General features: G+C 37.1%; 1 protein-coding gene across 8 annotated transcripts in view; it reads right to left on the bottom strand.

Annotated features, from left to right (window-relative positions):
• The window catches only part of kiaa0825 (KIAA0825 ortholog), a 313,741-nt gene that overhangs the window by 61,978 nt on the left and 230,539 nt on the right, over window positions 1-21,224 (bottom strand). The window contains exon 20 of one of the 8 annotated variants that reach the window (XM_069891226.1): window positions 11,426-11,695. The exons of the other annotated variants lie outside the window; for them this stretch is intronic. Coding sequence (XP_069747327.1) covers window positions 11,614-11,695 — 82 coding nt within the window. The 3' untranslated portion in view covers window positions 11,426-11,613. Of the gene's footprint in view, window positions 1-11,425; window positions 11,696-21,224 lie in introns of those variants that run through there. 8 annotated transcript variants of the gene reach the window in all.

Here is a 21,224-nt window from a genome sequence, read left to right on the forward strand (position 1 = left end):
GTTCCTTGGCAAATAAGTGACACTGGATACTTTGATATTACAACAGTGGGTGATAATGAGAATACATTTTCCAAAAGGGTGTGCCTGAACAATTTTCAACATTGCTGGATCAATGTTAGTATTGTAATTGTACTGGATGAGGTTGCTAGAAGAGCAATTCATTCTGGTGCATAAGGTCATCAAAAAGGTAGCTGGGATGTTGTTTTGATTTCTTGATATCATATGGACTGTTTTGAAGTAGTTGAAGATTAACTTCTGCTGGGGTTCTCAAGGAAAATCTGTGGGGAGGGTGGTGAGGAGCATCACGTGATGCCATAGGGTTAGGATGTAGGAACCTGACCCTCCTGGTAAACTAATAAAAAAGTACCAAATGAGCAATGTTCTAAACTAATTAAAATCTTTGAAGTATATTTAAATGCTGAAACAATGTTTTAAAAATGCCTCCCAAAGAAGGAGAAAACTGCTGGAGCCCGATGTGAAGAGAACACCATGGAAGATCTGAAGCCTATTGCAAGCTTAAGGCAGGGAGCTAGCATTCGATCTGCTCCTTGTTCTTAATGGAAGAGAAGGTGAGTGACCCTGTGGAGGGATTGTCTGCTGATGTTGCTCTTCTGCAGCACTGGAGAGATAGCATAGGGGAAGAACCTGAAAGTGAATGGCACGTGCATGAAAAGCTGGGGCCTTCAGTGACACCATTGGAGGAAGAAGAGTTGGGCTCACAAGGAATCAGCAGCAAAGAGGAAGAAGAAGACCAGCAACAAGAAGAGGAGACATTGAAAGAAGTTAAAACTTAAAAGGGAAAGCAAAGTAGAAGACAGAGCCAACATTGATTTACTAATAAGAGAATTTAATGGAATGAAAAGAGAAGTGAAAGGGGAAATATATAAAATTTTGGAGACATTTAATAAAATGAAGAGAAAATTAGATGTTAAATGGGAAAATGAAGGAAGTGCAGCATGTTGATAATAGAGTGACAGAAGCAGAAGACACTACTACAGTTTTAACTATGGCAAATCAAAAGCTCCAGCAGAAAGTCAATATATTGGAGAATTTTAGTAGAAGAAATAATATTAAATAGTGAGTGAAGGTGAGCATTTTGATCACCTATTGAGACTGAATGAGCACAGAGTTCTTAGAGGAAAACCACTTCCAAATCAGAAGCCACATTCCGTGATTTCATTTTAAACCTATTCTGCAATGCACATATAAACTTGGGTTACTTGCATTGATTACCAAGAGTATGCCATTTATCTGTACCAGCATTCTTACAATTATGAAGTTATCTTGAATTTAGTTTATTCAACTATAAACAGAATAATTTTAAAAAATTAAAGCTGAAAATCAAATAGATGCAGATATTACAATTTTATATTGCATTAGTTTATTTTGTTTCACAAGATATTGTATTGAATCACCCCTTTTATATTTTGATTCAATAAAGCATAAAATTATTATTTTATTTAACTATATTTTGTTGGTATATGATGAAATATTGTTTTCACTTCTTTATCCTACAAGCCATTTTTTTAAAGATTCCTCCTGATTATGGAAAACCCAGAAGTTTTCCCATGGACATGTTTACTTTTAGTGTTCTTTTACTCCATGGACTTTCATGAATTTAATTTCAAGGCAGATGCCTTGGCTTTTGATAATTAAAAGATTATTTTCTCTTCACAGTTTTGCTATTGTATAGTATCCGCATCAGAAATTTGTAAAACTAACAACGACATTAGGAAAGAAAACTAGTTGAAAAAGAAAATCTGCAGATGCTGGGGTTGAGTGCAATACACAAAAGTACTGGAGAAACTCAGCAGGTCACGCAGCATCCAAAGGAAGTAAAAGGCAATCAATGTTTCAGTCTTGTGCCCTTCATTGATAATCTGGCAATACACTTTGATGGCCAAGAGAGCTAGAAGGTTCTATGTGGATACAGGTGGGAGGAGTGAAGATAAAAAAAATCTGAGAAATTATAGGGTAGAGGGCAGAGGGCTAGGCAAAGTAGTTCTCTGATAAGGGAAGGAGTAAAAGCTGACAGAGAGCTGGAGGAAAGGATACTGAGAAACCAAGAAAGAGAGAGAGAGAGAGGGGATATTGATGCTGTCTGGTTGGAGCCTACCAAGACACCTTCCCCTTTCTCCCTCCTACCCTCTTCTCCCCCCACGTTTTTTCCAGATTCCTAACAAAGGGCTCAGGCCCGAAAAATTGACTATCTTTGACTTTCTATGGATGCTGAGTGACCCGAGTGAGTTTCTGCTGCACGTTTGTGTATTAAGATACATTTGTTGTCAAACATCATGATTAATGGACAAAAAATGGTAATGAATGTATATTCTATTAATAAAATGGCAGTAAAACTTGGATAACATTCTGTAACTTTGAACATTGGCAGTGCAAGGGTTTTTCAATATTACAATATCCAGGATTATTTAAGATAATTTTATCAAACCACAGTAACCGACTAAGCTGTCATTTTTACTTTATTGGAAGTAATCATCAAAAATTGTGTTGAATCTTAAGAGTGTGATATTGGCACGAATTTTGTTTATTAAGCATTCTTACTTTATAGCACAGCAACAATTAGCCAAAAGAAATGACCAATGCTTTGAATTTTAACCCTGGAAATCTAATTATCCAGTGTCTAACTTATAATGACTAATGCTTCTGAGTATTTTTGATTTTCCTGAACCAGCTTTTATTGCACGGTCCTTAACACTGAAGTCATGCAGATTGGAACTGACTCTCAATTATCCAGATTCATTTCCTGGAAATTACATTTAAAGTGTAGCTAGGATAAAATACATCAAGATTTAAAATGGGTTCGTTCAGCCCCAGTGCCACTTCATCGATAAATGAAACAATTCACCAATGTCTTGGTCTAGTCTAACATATGTTCTACTCACAGACAATGCCAGTCTTCATTTGTAATTATTTAGGTTTTTCAAAAATTCAGCCTTGTAATGCTGAAGATGAATACCAAAAGGCTGCAGTGTATGACAGTGTGATGATCTGTTCCAGGGTGTTAAATCTTGTCAAGGTTTCATTTGCACATTGGATGCTAAAGATACCACATCAATTTAAGTATTGTGTTGTAAATTAGAGTTTATTAATTATTACTTGGCTGATGCATGAAAGTATACTGTTCCCTTTAGAAAATGAAACAGACAATTCTTTTTAAAATTGTATTCTATTTGTTTATGAATGTGGACGTTTATTCTCAATGCTGTTGAAAATAATATTATCCATTTTTTGGCCTGTATTAACCAATAGATAATAAAACAATGTGGTGGTACATTTATTTGATATAATTTTGTTTATAATTCTGTTTGCAACATTTTATTGAGGGCAACACGCTTGGCGTGGCGGTAAGCACAACACTATTACAGCGCCAGCGATCAGGACCAGGGTTAAAATTCCACACTGTCTGTAAGGAGTTGATCTGTTCTCCCTCTGACTCTGTGGGTTTTCCCCAGGGAAAATGGTTTCCTCCCATCATTCGAGACGTAGTGCGGGTTATCTGTCATAGGGAGTAATTGGGTGGTGTGGGCTCATTGGCTGTTACTATTGCTGGTACTTAAACTTAAAAATAATAATTTAATGTGAGTGACCTACATCATAAGTAAAATGAACCCAATAATGCACACACTATTTACTGTTAATGGCTTTAAAATACAATTTCTCATGATGATGTAGTCATTGCTATTTATTTTAAATGTCACGAAAGAAATCAACAAACTATGCTAGAATATAAATGATTTGCAACAAGAACAGAGAGAGTAGTCACCATGAACAAAGAAAAGTTGGAGAAACTTAATGGGTCAGGCAGCATGCAAGGATAGAAATGGTCACTTAATGTTTCAGGTTGTGACCCTTTACTGCAATGGTGGTCTTTATGTTCTGATTTGCTTTACTTGCCATGATAACCATCCATTTGAAATGAATGAAAATATAGACTAAAATAATAGCAGAAGTATTTAGGTAAAAAGTAGTTCATGCTCATTTGACTTAACAATTAATGAATTTTCAATTAACTTTATGGGAAAATGAACATACACGAGAGCATTTTGACAACTTTTCAGATGATCGAGAGTCTCAAGTCACTACAAATAACTTGAGAGTAACCGAATAATTGAGAAATAGCAGCAACAATTTATGGGGTGGAATTGAAATTATTTAACAAAAGTACAACAGCATGCTGTAAAGGCAAATTTGATAGATTAAAAATGTAATTTAAAAAATACATGACGAGTGAGGTATAAAACTAGCCTAAGGATATTTATCAAAGAGTAATGATCTGTGGAAAAGGAAATGAAGTTTATAAAGGCTACATTGTTTTCATTGGTGGTTAAAAAGATAGGATGGGAAGTAAAAGACAGGGGAGGGGATAGTATCACAGCTGTAGAAAGGGAGGATAGTGTATAGGAATGTCTACTGAGTCAGTGTAGGTGGAAGTCAGAAATAGGAAGGAAACAATCACTAAAGAACTCAAATAGCCCTCAGGATACTGAGGAACTGCTAAGTAATCAGATTTTGGAATGGTGCAGAAATTACAGGGTTGTCATTATTGGATACATCAACTACCCAAATGAGGACTGGTGGAGCGAAAGAGGCTATCGGTAGTCCACGGGCTCGTCCAGAACTTAAATTTATTTTGTCTCGTGCGCAGCAATCTTAAGGCTCTTGAAACTCCTTATGCTGGAAGAAACATCAAGGCTATGTAAGGGTGCAGCCTGGGCTCATGCGGGCTCCTTGTTCTTAATGGAAGAGAAGGATGAGTGGCGTCATCTTTGGGTGGCAACTCCAACAGTGTGTTTGTTACACTCAGAGCCAGTTCACCTGACCACCAAGCACATGGGTCATCACACGGGCACCTCCTGACTTCAAGAGGGATAGATGGAGCAGAATTTGTCCAGTGTGTCCAAGAAGGATGCTGAAACAGGATGCGGACCAGCCAATGAGAGGAGAGGCCATATTGGATCTAATACTGGGTAATGAACCTGATCAGGTGACAAACCTCTTGCTGGGGGAGCATTTTGGTGATAATAACCATAACTCCCTGAGCTTTAGCATAGTTATAGACAAGGATAAAAGCAGACAGATTGGGAAAGTGTTTAATTGGGGAAGGGCTAATTATGATGGGATGAGGCAGGAACTAAGGAGAGTAAATTGGAAACAGATGTTCAAAGAAGAAAGCACAGAAGTAATGTGGAGGATGTTTAGGGACTTCTTGCGTGGTGTTCTGGATAGGTTTGTCCCACAAGCAAGGTAAAGATGGTAGGGAAAAGGAACAGTGGCTAAGAAAACAGGTGAAGCAGCTAGTTAAAAGGAAGAAGGAAGCATACATTAGATTTAGGAATCAAAAAAAACAGGAAGAGCTCTAGAGAATTATATTGTAGCCAGAAAGGAACTCAAGAAAGAACTTAGGAGAGCTCAAAAGGGGCATGAGAAGACATTGGCAAATAAGATTATGGAGAATCCCAAGATATTCTGTGGGTACGTGAAGAACAGAAGGATGACGAGAGTGAAGATAGGACCTCTTAAGGATAAAGGAAGTGGTGGGGGGGGGTGGTGGGGAGGGTCAGTGGTTCTCAATGTTTTTTCCCCACTCACATAAATAGTGGTATGTGAGTGGAAAAAGAAGGTTGAGAACCACTGACCTGGATGAAGAAGCAGAAGGATGAGTCAATAAATTTGCAAGGTTGGAATTGTGGATAATGTTGAATGTTAATGTTGTTGTAGGTTAAAGGATATTATGTACATAGGATGCCAAGTTGGGCAGAGAAATAGCAGATGGAGTTCAATCTGGATAAGTGTGAGGTGATGAAGTTTGGAAAGTCAAACCTGAAAGCTGAGTAAAGGGTTAAGGGATGGATAATCAACAGTGTGGAAGAACAGAGTGTGTCCAATTACAAACATCTCTCAAGGTTGCCATGCAGGTTGATAGGACAGTAAAGAAGACCTTGGAGATGCTGGGCTTCATTAATTGGGGGTTTGAGTTCAAGAGTTGAGAGATCATCCTGCAACTCTACAAATCTCTGGTGAGTCTACACTTATTGTGTTCAGTTCTGGTCACCTCATTATAGGAAGGTGATGGAACCCAAGGAGATAGTGCAGAGGAGATTTACCAGAATGATGCCTGATTTGGAAAATAACTCTTATGAAGCAAGGTTAGCAGAGCTCAGCTTTTCTCTTCGGAGAGAAGAAAAGATGAGAGGTGACTTAATCGAGATCTACAAGATTTTGAAAGGCATAGATAAGGTAGACACTTTATAAGCTAGCACTTTATTCCCAGGGTGAAACACTTCAAGTAAATGAGGCATAGTTTTTGCAATTTGTTGGTTTGAATACATTATACTGCATGCCCTGCATGTAATAATCCTGATCATGAAGAAGGATCGATTTTTAAAAAAAACTGAAGCTGCAGCACCCAGGTAGCCCACCTGAGACCCAGGTGAGATCACAAGGTCGTGTGGGCAGGATGAACCTTTCAAATAGCAGCCAAATCAACCTGTTAAATTGCCAGCCCGGCGATTTAAGGAGGATCGTGCCCCTGCGATGACGTGGTGAGTGACGCATCACACAGTTACAGGCAGCCCCAGAGGGAATTACTTTTTGTTTAAAGATCTCCTAAACGCCTCCCCCCGACAGTCATCCTCCTGTTACTGGCAATCATTTTCTCCCTCCACCCCCCACAGTGACGTAAAGCTGCCGCAAACTGGGGAAAGGGGTGTGCTGCAGCGATTGGTGGGTTGTTGTGATGTGCCGCGAACAGGGAGAGGAAGTGTGCCGCAAAATGGGGGGGCGGGGAGCTGACGCGATCAAGGGGAGAGGGTGTCACAACATGCCTCTGCTGCAAACGGGGGTGGATTGCTATCGTGAATGGGGTGGGGAGGGGGGTGATGCCACAACGTGCCACTCCGGTTCACAGCGACGGCTCAATGCAGGAGTGCAAGACCAATGAGCATCTTCCGCACCCATAATCCCCCACCCCACTGGAACCATTCATGGCAGCGACACATTATGGCAGAAACCACCCCTTTTATGGCACCTTACCCATTTCACAACATCCACCATTGCTCCCCTGCCCCCAGCACCTGGAGAGCATCCTGGATTAAGCCAGCCAGGAGTTTCCAGGTCACACACACACACACACACACAAGCGCTGATGTCACCAGAGTAACCGGGTCCGTTATTTCTCCTTTCATTTGGCCAGAGGAGGATGCCCAGATAAGTTTTACTGGGTTCCCTGACCACCTCTGAGGTAGGTCTGGGACCTAGTTGGGTTTTGACTGGGTTGATCTCGTTGGACCCTTTCAAATAGCCATGTACTTGGGTTGTCAACCAAGCAAATTGCCCGGTTAACCCCATTTTACATGGCAATTTGAAAGGGCCTATTGTGTGGTTGCATACTAGTAGAGGTTAGGAGAAGCTAGATTCATTGAGAGATGATCACAGAATATACAAGTACTCGTGTTTGGGAGTATTAAATCATGTCTTATGCCTGTTGAAGTGGTAATTGTGCAAAATGGCAGGACATAATTAATCTGATTCCATCAGAAGCCTTCAGTAAAAAGGATGGCAAGCATTTAATTCTTATGTAGAATAGACAGCAATGTATTCCAAGGCAAACAATATCTTTGAAATTAGTGAATGTGAGGTAGTGCCTGTTGAAAATAAAGCCACAAGAATGTAAGAAAGCAATTTTACCAATAGGGATGGGTTCAAATATGCATGCCATTCACATGAATGAATTTGGAGCATAAAAAAGGTCAGAATATCACATTTTTCTAAGGAAACAATAATAATTGAAGACCGAAAGAGGTGTGTATAGTAAAATGAGCAGCGAGAAGAGCAAAGGGGAGAAGAATAAAAAATACTTAAATTAAATGGAAGTTTTTGACCAGAATGATGGAAGTTTTTCAACCAAATTTAGCTCGAAATGGAAGTTTATGATCACATGATTTTCAGTCTTTAGTTTCGGCATGCTTTCCACTAATGCCACTTTTACAGAACCTTGACAGGTGGCAAGACAAACTGGTGAAAATAAATGTGGTGTATATGGATTTTAGTAAGGTTTTTGAAAGGCTCGGTCAGTTCATCTAGAAAGTCATGAGGAATGGGATCCATGAAAACTTGGCTAGATGGATTAGAATTAGCTAGTCCACAGAAAGCAGAGGGTGTTAGTAGGCAGTTTATTTTGCCGGGAGGTTGGTTGCAAGTGGTTTGCTGCTCTTTGTGATTTTTACTTTAGAAATTACTTAGATAAAGAAGGGGTGGGTTAATAAGTTTTCAGATGACACAAAGGTTAGTGGCATTGTGGATAGAGTAGAAGTGCGATGGGAATTATAACTGGGATGCAGGGTTGGCGGAGAAGTGGCAGATGGAGTTCAATCAGTGTTGTGTGTGGGGAAAATGTGAGCTCCCTGCCTGTCTGGTGTGTGTATATTGTGGGTGGTCACGTGCCCTCCCTCTCTGAAACTTATTCAGAAGTCACATCACCTGTCAATCAAGGTTGGACTCTGGCCAACCATTAGTGCACACCTTGGTGTTGGCTAACTTAAATCACCTAGGGTCATTATTGGCTAGAAGGACAGATTAACATGGTATAAAACACAAAGCACAGCACATTCTTTCTCCCTGCCTCGTGGTCCAAGCCCCGAACATCACTCCATGCCAGGTTGCTATTGTGGACATTGCTAAAAGTGTCATGGGTAAGGTGTGCACTACACTAAAGCTGAGCCGTATTATTGTGATAGATCAATACTTGCAAAGAGCAGCACCCCTGTTGGTAAGGGAATAGTGTGTACTCAAGTGTGTGAGCATGTCAAGTACAGGTTCACTATTGTTAAAGTCCAACCTAGGTCTGAGGTGAATGCCTTTATCATTACTTTAATAAAATAGTAATCGAGTACCATTTAACATTCTCCCGTTTGTCTCCCATATTACATGTGATTGTAACACTTTTGTCCAGACTTGCCTCTCTGTGAACTCACTGAACCTGATACTCTTCCCAACACAATAATCTGGAAAAGTCTGAAGTGAACCACTTTGGAAGTTTGAACTTGAAGGTGGAGTACAATGTTGATGGCAGGATTCTTGACAGTTTGGAGTAACAGAGGCATCTTAGGTCCAAGTTCAAAGATCCTTCAAGGTTTCAACTCAAGGTGATAGGAAGGTTAGAAAGACATATGGTGTGCTGGCCTTGAAGTGTTAGGGGATCACAGAGGTGCTGCTTTGTAAAGTTCATCTTCCACCACACAGAGTATTGTATTCAGTTTTTGTTTTCTCTTTATAGGAAGGGTGTGGAAGTTTGAGAAAGTGTGCAGAGGAGATTTACCAGGATGTTGCTTGTATTAGAGAATGTATCTGAGGAGGAAAAGTTGAGCAGATGAGATGGTGACTTAATAGCGGTTTATAAGATTATGAGAGGCATAGATAGAGTAGACAATCAGCACTTTTTTTACCTTAGGGCAGCAATGGCCAATACCAGAGGATATTCATTTAAGGAAAGTTGAGGAAAATTAAAGGGAGATGTCAGAGGTAGGTTTTAAACACGGATGGCGGTGGTTTTCTGGAACAAACTGCCAGGGGTAGTGATCGAGGCTGATACAATAGAGACATTTAAAAGGCATGGATGTAAGAAAGATGGAGGGTTATGGGTAAGTTTGTATGGTTTGGCACAACATCGTGAGCTAAGGGGCCAGTAGTGAGAGATAAAGTTTTAAATTCTTAAAATCAATCCAAACTGTTATCTTGTAAGAAACGACTTGCAAAATTTCACAATTGAAACACAGCCCTAGAATTATGATCATGCGACGTGGTTTTTATAGCATTTTGCTGTAAAAATTTTGTATCTAGAGTAAAATGTTGTAACAACTAAATTTTTGTCTGCCTGGCCTCACTGCAGAAATCCAATCACTTCCTACAATATTTATCATCATTCACATAGGTGAAAATGCTTTGTCAACATGTTACTGGTGTTATATCTAACTTCTGAGATGCACTGTGTCTTTTTGTATAGCCATCCCACACGCTCTGATGGAGGTCCTGATTTCTGTTATACTATCTTGCATTAACTACCCCTAGCCCATCACACATTTCAGACTCTTATATTCACTAACCCTACCCCAGGTTTCAACAATTCTAACAGACCTCTCTGCTGGCCCCAATCTTTTCTACTGGTATTTGTACCTTTCTAAAATCCTTAAACCTCTCTGTGATCCATTTAAATTATTAGAATCATGAAGTCTTGTATATTGGATGCTATTCAAATTTGCAATAGGGATATTGCAACTGAAATGGGCATAAATGCCCTGCTCCAATGATCATCTAATACACTTACTTGGATGCAAAATAGAATCAATAAAAGACTGAGGTGGAAAAGAAAGTATAGTTCAGATTATAGAAGAGTTCAAAATGGTCCGCTCCGGGATGAAGTGCTAAATTTATTGCTGTTGCTCCACTTGTCCCTTTTGATGGTTTATTGGAGATACGGCCTTTAATTTTGAATCGTTGACTGAGACACAACTGCAACAGGTTTCAAAATTTAGTGGTCAATTTGCAAATATACAAAACTCATTACAAGTGCAACATGTTTAAATGAGTTTCCGCAGTCATACAGCTGGACCTTCTCAATTGTGCGGCTCCTTATTTATTTATTTAAATCTAGACATACAGCATGGTAACAGGCCATTTTGGGCCATGAGTCCGTGCTGCCCAATTAACCTACACCCCAATACATTTTCGATGGGAGGTACAAAATAATTTTTTTTTTTAAAAATCACACGTCTACAAGGTCGCGCTCTTTTTTTGATGGTGACAGTGTCCCTTTCTACATATTTCTGTATATGGCCTCTAAACGCCAACAATTAGAATTACTTCTGGTGTTCAAACTACTTTGTTTGAAATAGCAATGGAAGATAGTGGCTCTTTAATAACTGATTAAGGTCAATGATACACTCCTGACCACAATATTTTATGTTAAACTGTGAAAATATTTAAATGGGTATTACAGGATACAGCCATATTAATGCCTGAGGGACAATAATGCTGAAGTAATTGCATGGGGATCCCATTATCAACACCAAGAACTCAAGGGAAGTCACAAAGATATACAGAGTGAATAAATTAAACAGCACATTACCAAGGTATGGGGCTGCTGTTTAGAACCATACAATACAGTAAAGTACTGATTTTCAGTGCAGATTAGTAGCAGGATTAGGTGATATGATTTTCAATTCAATGTTTTAAATTAATATATCACAAATTCTCCTTATCTATTGTCTGCTCAAACTGTGCCTCCAGTGCCCTCCATAATCTTTGGGACAAAGATACGTTTTTCCCTTTATTTTCCCCTGCTCTCCACAGTTTTTAATTTTTAATCAAATAATTCACATGTAGTTCAAGGGTACCTTCCAGATTTTATTCAAGGTTATTTGTATACATTTTGGTTTGATCATGTAGAAATTACAGCACTTTTTATACATAGTCCCCTCATTTCAGGGAACTAAAATATTTGGGACATTTGGCTTTAGAGGTGTTTGTGAATACTCAATCAAATTTAATTGCTTTATTGATGCAGGTATAAGAGAGCAAGGCTTGCTTCTAAGCTTTTGATCACCTTTGGAGTCTGCTGTTGCAATGTTTCAACATGAGGACCAGAGTTGTGCCAATGAAAGTTAAATAAGCCATTAGGAGGCTGAAAAACAAAAATAAAACAGTAAGAGACATCACCCAAACCTTAGGATTACCAAAATCAACGGTACGGAACATCATTAAGAAAGAGCGTATTGGTAAACTCAATAATCGCAAAGGGATCGGTATTCCAAGGAAGATCTCCACTGTTGATAACAGAAGAATTCTCATCACAATAAAGAAAATTCCCCAAACACCTATCTGACAGATCAACAACACTCTTTAGGAGTAGGTGTAGATATGTCAATGACTACTCTCTGCAGAAGACTTCATGAACAGAAATACAGAAGCTACAAGGCAAGATGCAAACTAGTAGATAGCCACAGAAAGGATGGCCAGATTGCAGTTTGACAAAAAGAATTTAAAAGAGCCTGCAGAATTATGGAAAAATATGTTGTGGACAGATGAGACTAAGATTAACCTGTATCAAAGTGATGGCAAGAGCAAAGAGGTGTAGAGGAACAGCCTAAGATCCAAAACGTACCACCTTTTCCATGTTTTACATCTTGCAGTGTAGCCTCTGTATTTCTGTTCATGAAGTCTTCTGCGGACAGTAGTCATCGACACATCCATACCCTCCTCCTGAAGCGTGTTTCTGACCTATCAGACATAAGTTTGTGGAATTTTCTTCATTATGATGTGAATTCTTCTGAAGAAAATTTCCCAAACTTGTGTCTGATGGGAATCAGTGCAGTTTTCATGATTTCTTAATAAACCAAGCAACTACCGGCACTAAACACCTCAAAGGCTGATCAACAGCAAAATCAAATGCCTGGAAGGGCACTTGATTCTTGGAACACACTGAGGAATAAGAAGCTCTTGAACGCCATCCTTTATCAAGGATCCAGGTGTGAGGGGAGGAGTCACGTGATGAAGTAGTGGCCGGAAGGAGAATACCAGCCCTCTCCAGAAAAGAAGAAATAAAGTAAAGAAAATACAAAGTTCAAGAAACACAAAACACAACAAATAAAAGATAAAGTTGTGGAGACAAGAAAGAAAATTGCACCCAAGAAGGAAAAAGTAAAGACAGCAAAAAAAAAAGAAAAGACGCCAGAAGAGAAAGGAGAAGGCCTTACCTGCATGAAGAAACAGGGAGCTGTTGTAGAGAAAAGAGCCCACTCCTCAAGGTTGGTGACGACCCCGCAGAGTCGCGACCTCCTAACTGGTGGACTGCGAAAATGGCTCTCTGAGGCAAACAGAAGCGCGCAATGCGCACACTAAGGAAAAAGAAAACACCAACAGGAGGGGAACCCAGCTGAGGAGAGAACTAACACAGCACAACCAGCTGAGGGATGCCCGACATCAGGGCTCTCAGCTGGAAGAAGAGAAAAGTGACAGGAAAGGGAGAGATAGGAAAGAAGAACAGCAACAGGAGGCCCAACAGATGACTAGCCCAGAAGAAGAGTACCAACAGCAAGAAGCCATGCAAGAAGACGCCCAGCAAAGTGAGGCAAGCAGCTCAACAAGAAAGTCAGAAGAGACACAGATACAAGGAAGAGAAGTAGAAAACACAAACACAGATGCAGACACAGAAGAAAAGGAAGAATAAGACCAAGCTCTGCACAGAGGAATAGAAGGTAAAATAGATGGACAGTATATAGATTTAAAAAAATTTTTCAAGAACAAATGAGAGCATTAAAAGAATGGTTGACATTAGAATTTAGTGAAATGAAAAGATGAAAAGTACAGAAGAAAAAGTGAGTAGAATAGAGCTGGTCATGACAGAAATAGGGAAAAGATTAGAAAATGTGGAAGAATGAGAAACGGCTGTAGAAATGGAAGTGAATGACTTAAGAAGAAAATTGGAAGAAAGTGACAAAAAAATTAAAGAGTCACAAGAGTTGTTAGCTCAGAAAATGGATATAATGGAAAACTATAGTAGGCGAAACAACATAAAGATAGTGGGCCTAAAAGAAGATGAAGGAGGCACAAATATGAAAGAATTTATAAAAGAATGGATCCCAAAAGTCCTGGGAATGCCAGAAATACAGGAAGGAATGGAAATAGAAAGGGCACACAGAACACTAGCCCCGAAACAAAAGACACAACAAAAACCAAGATCCTTTTTAGTAAAATTTCTGAGATACACAATAAGAGAAAAAATACTGGAGAGGGCAAGGAATAAAATTAGAGAAGATAAAAAAAACTATACAAGGGTCAAAAAATATTTTTTTTACCCAGACATAAGTTTTGAACTCCTAAAGAAGAGGAGCAAAATCGATCCTATGGAAGAAAGGCTATAATTTATGTTAAGATATCCAGCTGTGCTTTAAATATTTATCCCGGGGAGCAAAACAGACTGTTCTCGGATCCAGTGAAAGCACGAGAATTTGCAGAATGCCTGCAGGACAGAGAGAGAGATGAAGAGATGTAACAAGAATGAAGAATGATGACAAACTACATATAAAGATGTAAAAATAATGTACAAGTAAGAACTAAAGACGGGAGAGAAAAGGGAAGAAAGGTAGTGGGAGGGGGGGAAAGAGTGTGAGCTTTGTTATATGTGAAGATAAAAGTCTTTTCTAGAGGGGGATGGGTGGGAGAGAATAACAGTCACTGCAAAATCAGTTGACGCTTGCGACCGGGTTCGCAATCATAATTGGAGAGGTAAGTTGTGGTTGACCGGGAAGGGACAAGGGGCAACTCGGTGGGGCGGGGGGGACATTTGGGGTTAAGGGAATTTTAGATGTGGGAGTTGTTGAAGTATTTTATGTTTTAAAAGTGTTGTCATACATTGAGTTCAAAAAGGGAAAACTGAGAGATGAAAATGGGGAAAAGGGGGAAGGTGGTGGTGAGGAAGCGGAAATGAGGTGTAAACTGAATACGAGATGGCCATGTTGAACTATATGACTACAAATATTAATGGAATACATAACCAAGTTAAATGAAAAAGGCTATTAAATTTCCTGAAAAAAAACAGCATTTGTGCAGGAAATGCATCTAACTGAAGTGGAACATAATAAATTAAGGAGAGACTGGGTAGGGCACGTAGCGGCAGCATCATATTATTCAAAAGCCAGAGGTGTAGCTATATTAATAAATAAAAATGTAACAATCAAAATACAGGAGGAAACGATAGATCCAACAAGGAGGTATGTAATGATAAAGTGTCAGATATATTTAGAATTTTGGAATTTGATCAATATATATGCATCTAATGAAGAGGATCAAAATTTTATGCAAGATTTTTTTTGAAGATTGTAGATACGCAGGGAAATATATTGATAGGAGGTGACTTTAACCTTAATTTGGACCCAATGTTGGATAAAACTGGACAAAAGACTAGCAAAAAGAATAAAGTGGCCAAATTTATGGTTAAATCAATGCACGAAATGAAACTTATGGATATATGGAGGAGGCAGCACCCAAGGAAGAAGGAATTCTCATATTATTCGAGTAGGCATAAAACATACTCAAGGATTGATATGTTTTTGTTATTGGCCCATATTCAAGGGAGAGTTAGGAAAACTGAATATAAAGCAAGATTGCTATCTGATCACTCACCCCTGTTATTAGCAATAGAACTGGAGGACATCCCACCAAGAACACATAGATGGAGATTAAACTCCATGCTACTTAAAAGACAGGTATTTAGAGAATTTATTGAACGCCAAATTAAAATGTACTTGGAAATAAATACGAAATCAGTGAAAGATAAATTTATTATGGGATGCAATGAAAGCCTTCATGAGAGGGCAGATAATAAGTTATATAACTAAGATGAAAAAGGATTACAATCGGGAAATAGAACAATTGGAAAGGGAGATAATAAGTACAGAAAAAGAACGAGCAACAAGGGAAGATATAACAAAAAGAAAATTGGCGGACAAAAATATAAAATAAGAAACATTACAAACGTACAAGGTGGAGAAGAACATAATGAAAATAAAGCAAAAGTATTATGAGCTAGGAGAAAAAACACACAAAATATTGGGCTGGCAACTTAAAACAAAATAAGCTGTATTGGCATCAAGGAAAAAGGACAAACAAATTACATATAATCCAATGGAGATTAATGAGAACTTTAAGGAATTTTATGAACAATTATACCAAAATGAGAATAAGGAAAGACAAAATAGAAGAGTTTTTAGTTAAAATTGAACTTCTGAAATTACGAGAAGCAAAACAAGCTGATAAAACCATTTGAAATAGAGGAAATGCAGGATATATTAAAAAAGCTGCCGAACAATAAAACGCCTGGAGAGGATGGATTCCCAATAGAATTCTATAAAACATTTAAAGACTTATTAATTCCTCCTCTCCTGGAAGTAATGAACCAGATTGAAGAAACACAAAACATGCCAGATTCATGTAAAACAGCAATAATTACAGTAATACCAAAGATGGGGAAAGATCCACTAACACCAGCATCATATAGACCAATATCTCTACTTAACACAGATTATAAGATTATAGCAAAACTATTAGCAAACAGATTGGCTGACTGTGTACCAAAAATAGTAAAACTAGATCAAACTGGATTTATTAAGAAAAGATGAACAACGGACAATATCTGTAAGTTCATCAACTTAATCCATGCAGTACAAGGAAATAAGACGCCAACAGTGGCGGTTGCTTTAGAGCAGAGAAAGCCTTTAACAGGGTAGAATGGAATTATTTATTCAAAGTACTACAGAGGTTCAACCTATCAGAGAAATATATTAATTGGATTAAAGCATTATATAAGGGACCATTGGCGAAGGTGACAGTAAATGGAAATGTATCGAACCAATTTAAATTAAGTAGGTCAACTAGGCAGGGATGTTCACTATCTCCCTCACTGTTCGCTTTAGCAAAAGAACCATTGACAGAACTGATAAGAACAGAAAATAAAATAAAAGGGATAAAAATAAAGGAGAAGGAGTATAAAATCAGTTTATTTGCAGATGACATCATAGTATGTTTAACAGAACCAGAAATATTAATTAAAGAACTACAAAAGAAATTGAAGGAATATGGAGAAATATAGGGGTACAAGATCAACGCAAATAAAAGTGAAGCGATGCCAATGAGTAATGCGGATTATACAGAATTTAAAAAAAGAATCACCAGTTAAATGGCAGACACAAGCAATCCAATACCTAGGTATTAGATTAGATAATAATTTAACCCACCTGTACAAATTAAATTATCAGCCATTAATGAAGAAATTACAGGAAGACTTAGAACATTGGAAAGAATTACCACTAACATTGATAGGGAGGGTAAATTGCATTAAAATGAATGTCTTCCCAAGGATACAATACTTATTTCAATCATTATCAATTCCCTTAACAGAGAAATTCTTCAATAAACTAAAGAGAATAATAATGAAATTCTTATGGAAAGGGGGGAAACCGAGGATAGTGTTAAATAAATTAACAGAGTGGTACAAACAAGGTGGTTTGCAGTTACAAAACTTTAAAAATTATTATAGAGCAGCACAATTAAGGTATTTATCAGATTTTTAATCAGACAAGGGAAAAACCAGAATGGACTAAGATAGAGCTAGATAAAATAGGGGAGAAGGTATCGGAACATATACTTTATAAGTGGGATGAAAAGCTGGTACAACATAAAAGCTCACCAGTACTGCATCATTTACTCAAAATATGAAAGAAGATACACTTAGAAAGGAAAAAAAACAAATTACCAACTACCAAAATTATTATTGATGCAAAATCAACTAATCCCTTTTACAATAGATAACCTTTCCATTAGAGAATGGGAGAGGAAAGGAATTAAAAGAATAGAAAATTGTTTTTTGGGAAATAATTTATTAACATTTGAACAAATGAAGTACAAATATGGAATAACTCATGGTACAATGTTTGCATACCACCAACTGAAAACCTACTTAAAGGACAAATTGGGAAGCAGGCTGAGATTACCAGAAAGAAGCAGCTTTGAATATGTGATTACAGAAACAATTATAATAAAAAGATTTATAACAAAATGTACATCAAGCTGCAAGAGAAGAAAAATGATGAAATAAGCTATAAACCCAAACAAAAGTGGGAAAAAGATTTAAACAAAGATAAAAAATGAAATATGGGAAAAGTTATGATCTGGAACTATGAAGAATATAATAAACACAAGGTTATGCATGATACAGTATAATTGGTTACATGAGTTGTATATCACGCCCCAAAAATTTTTTTAAATGGGATCCAACATTACCAGATAGATGTTTTCGATGTAAGAAGGAAATGGGAACAATAGTTCATGCAATTTAGGGATGTGAGAAAGTGAAAAAGTTTTGGGAAGATCTAAATCAGGTATTAAATAAAATCACAAAAAGCAACATACCAAAAAATCCAGAGATCTTTCTTCTAAGTAATATAAGAAGTAAAGAATTAGGCCTCAAACTGGATGAAGCACTAAAAAGATTTATTATGATAGCCTTAGCTGTAGCAAAAAAATGTATAATGTCAACTTAGAAATCAGAAGAGAGAGTGAGAATACAGCAATGGTACATGGAAATGAATAAATGTATTCCATTGGAAAAAATAACACATAATTAAAAAAATAAAGTCACATTATTTGAACAAATTTGGGAACCGTACATGGATCATAACAGAGAGGGCCTACCGCAGACCTCCACCCCCTAAAAAGATAGAATGAGAAGAAGATGAAATGAACTGACCCAGTGTGTAAAAGTAGATGACACAATTTTCTTGTTTATTTTCATTGTGTGATGACATTGTTGAATGGTTTTATTGTATTGTATAGGTTGAACGTTTAATGGGTTTGGAGGGGGATTGGAAGGGTGTAAAAAGGGGAGAAAATGCCACTGTGTATAGTTAAGAGGGAAATGTTTGTATGTATTTTGATTGATATGGTTCACAGTGTGAAAAATAAAATAAATAAATAAATAAATAAATAATAGATAAATAGGAATGTGACATCAGCAAACAATGTAGAAATAATAGAAAATGTACTGTTATGTCAAGATAGGGGTTGCATCTCAACATCTCCTTTCCTTTTTTTTTTAAAACTTTATTTAAGATTTTATAACATGAATAACATATAGAATTACATTAAAAAAATTAAGAACAAAATAATAAAATTACAATACAGTATCAGTAATCTAAATAAACTATACCCTCCCCAATAATTATTACACATTAATAACCCAACTCAAATTAGTCCAACCCCCCCTTCCCCCCAAAATAAAGAGTGAAGAATTAATAAAGTTAATAATATATATGAAAAAAACCCACTTACAAAAAAAAACATAACCAATTAAAATACTAACAAAAACAAAAGTAGTTAATACTAAGATATCAGTCTTAAAAAACATATTTAAATCAAACTTAAATACATATATTTAACAGAGTTAAGATGAAACATATATTTAACTCAAACTTAATATAAAAAATTAGTAAAATTAGAAACATTGTTTATCAAAAATTCTTAAACAATAATCAATTCTTTAAAAAAAATTGTAGCATGAGAAAAAAAAGATGAAAAAAAAACTTTCTCTATAGAGATAAACCTTCACCAAATATCAACTAACTTCACATCTATCATCATATTAGTCACATAAACCACCATCTTAAAACAAAATTCAAACCCCATTAAACATTGTACAATTCAATTTTAGTACTCTTCCACCATTTTTCCCTTTTACTCTTGAATAATTATCCAATAAAAGCTCCAATACCACATTTAAATATCCCCAATCATTACGTTAAAATTCAGATATCCAAATAATAAAAACACATCTACAACAAAATCTATATCTTCAACAAATGGAGCATAAACCACAAACAAAATTCAAGCCTCATTAAGAATTGTACAATTCAATTTATAACTTTCACCATTATTCCCTTCGTTCTATAACTAATAGCAAAATAATATACACCAGAATTACCGCTTCTTTCACCTTAAAGTTAAAGAAAAAATATTAAAAAAAACTTATCCATCCCATTCACATTTAAATTTCAAATATTCCTTATCTACTGAATAAACTTTACAAAAAAAACCACATCAATTTTTAGTTTTTTAAACAATCAAATACTTTCTTATGCTTTTTTTTATAAATACAAAAAAAACCCTTCACTCTTTAATCTAATAATACAAAAAAAGGAAAAAAAAAAAAACGGGTAGGAGGTTAAAAATACCCCCTCCCGTCTAAACTGCACAATGCGGTAACTCCCAAAAAAAATGGGTGTGAGATAACTCACAGGTAGCAGATGACTTTCAGGAAATAGTGCCCATCCAGTTCTCTCCCCCAACTCTCACTTCATCTTAAACTAACATCATCATTATTTAATATTCTTTTTTTTTAAAAAAAAACATTAGAAAAAAAAAGAACAACTCTTCTTTTAATCAACTCCAACTGCCGAGTCACCATTACAACCATTCCTTCTTGGAGCACGGCTCTTTTCTTCCATCTCTTGACTCCTTAGAGATATCGGCGGACTATGTCTCTGTTGAAATTGAGTAATTGGCAGCTCTTGAGCAAATGCTATAGCTTCCTTTGGAGAATCAAAGAACTTTGGTTGGTAACCATCTTGAAAAACCTTCAAAACAGCTGGATATCTAAAGGTTGCCTTATAACCTTTCTTCCACAACAACTCTTTTGCAGAGTTGAATTCCCGTCGTTGGAACATAACTTCTTGACTCAAATCCGCATAGAAGAAAACTCGATTATTTTGAATCATCAAGGGTGATTTTCTCTGTTGTGCATTTCTAATAGACACTTGTAAAATTATTTCTCTGTCGTAATAATTCAAGCAACGAACCAAAACAGGTCTTGGACTTTGACCTGAAATAGGTCTTCTACGCAAGGCTCTGTGAGCATGTTCCAGTATTATACCTTCCGGGAAATATTCTTGGCCCAGCACCTGCGGAATTCATTCAGTAAAAACTTTTCTTGGGTCTGGTCCCTCCATTCCTTCCGGCAAACCAATAATCTTTATATTGTTCTGTCTGGATTGGTTTTCCAAATAATCAATCTTTTTCACCAAATTTTTATTTTGAGTTTGTAAGTCTTCGACCATTTTGGTCACATCTGAAACTTGATCTTGTATTTCGTCTATATCTTCTTCACACAAATTAAATTTATCTCTCACTTCAAGCTTAAAAGCTCCAAACTCAGCCATCTGTTGAGAATTTATTTCCATCAGAGTATTGAACCTAGTACCAAGTTCAGTCATAATCTTAGATAATCCCTGCATTGTATAAGATAATTTAGATTCAAGATTCACAAGAATCTTTTCAATTGGAAGAGATTCTGGCTCAACAAATTCCAGCTTCTTCTGCATAACCAAAGGGTCTTCTGTTGCTTCCTTCATTCTGGTTGCCTTCCTTGTAGCATAGCTGCGTGTGGAAACCCCAGCCACAGCCTCTCCAACAATGACTGGAGGACGCTGGCCGTGATTTTCCCCAGTCCATAATGTGTTAATTTCTCCCAGTACATCAAGTTGTATAGGTTCTTTTATCTCAAAAGGTGCAGTTTGCAGTGCCACCGCTACAGTTGACAAATGCCTTTCCCCAGCCGGTACTTCAACTGATGTTACTACAAGTGGTTCATTCATAACATTGCT

This window comes from Narcine bancroftii, chromosome 1, assembly GCF_036971445.1.
Source record: "Narcine bancroftii isolate sNarBan1 chromosome 1, sNarBan1.hap1, whole genome shotgun sequence".
NCBI lineage: Eukaryota > Metazoa > Chordata > Chondrichthyes > Torpediniformes > Narcinidae > Narcine > Narcine bancroftii.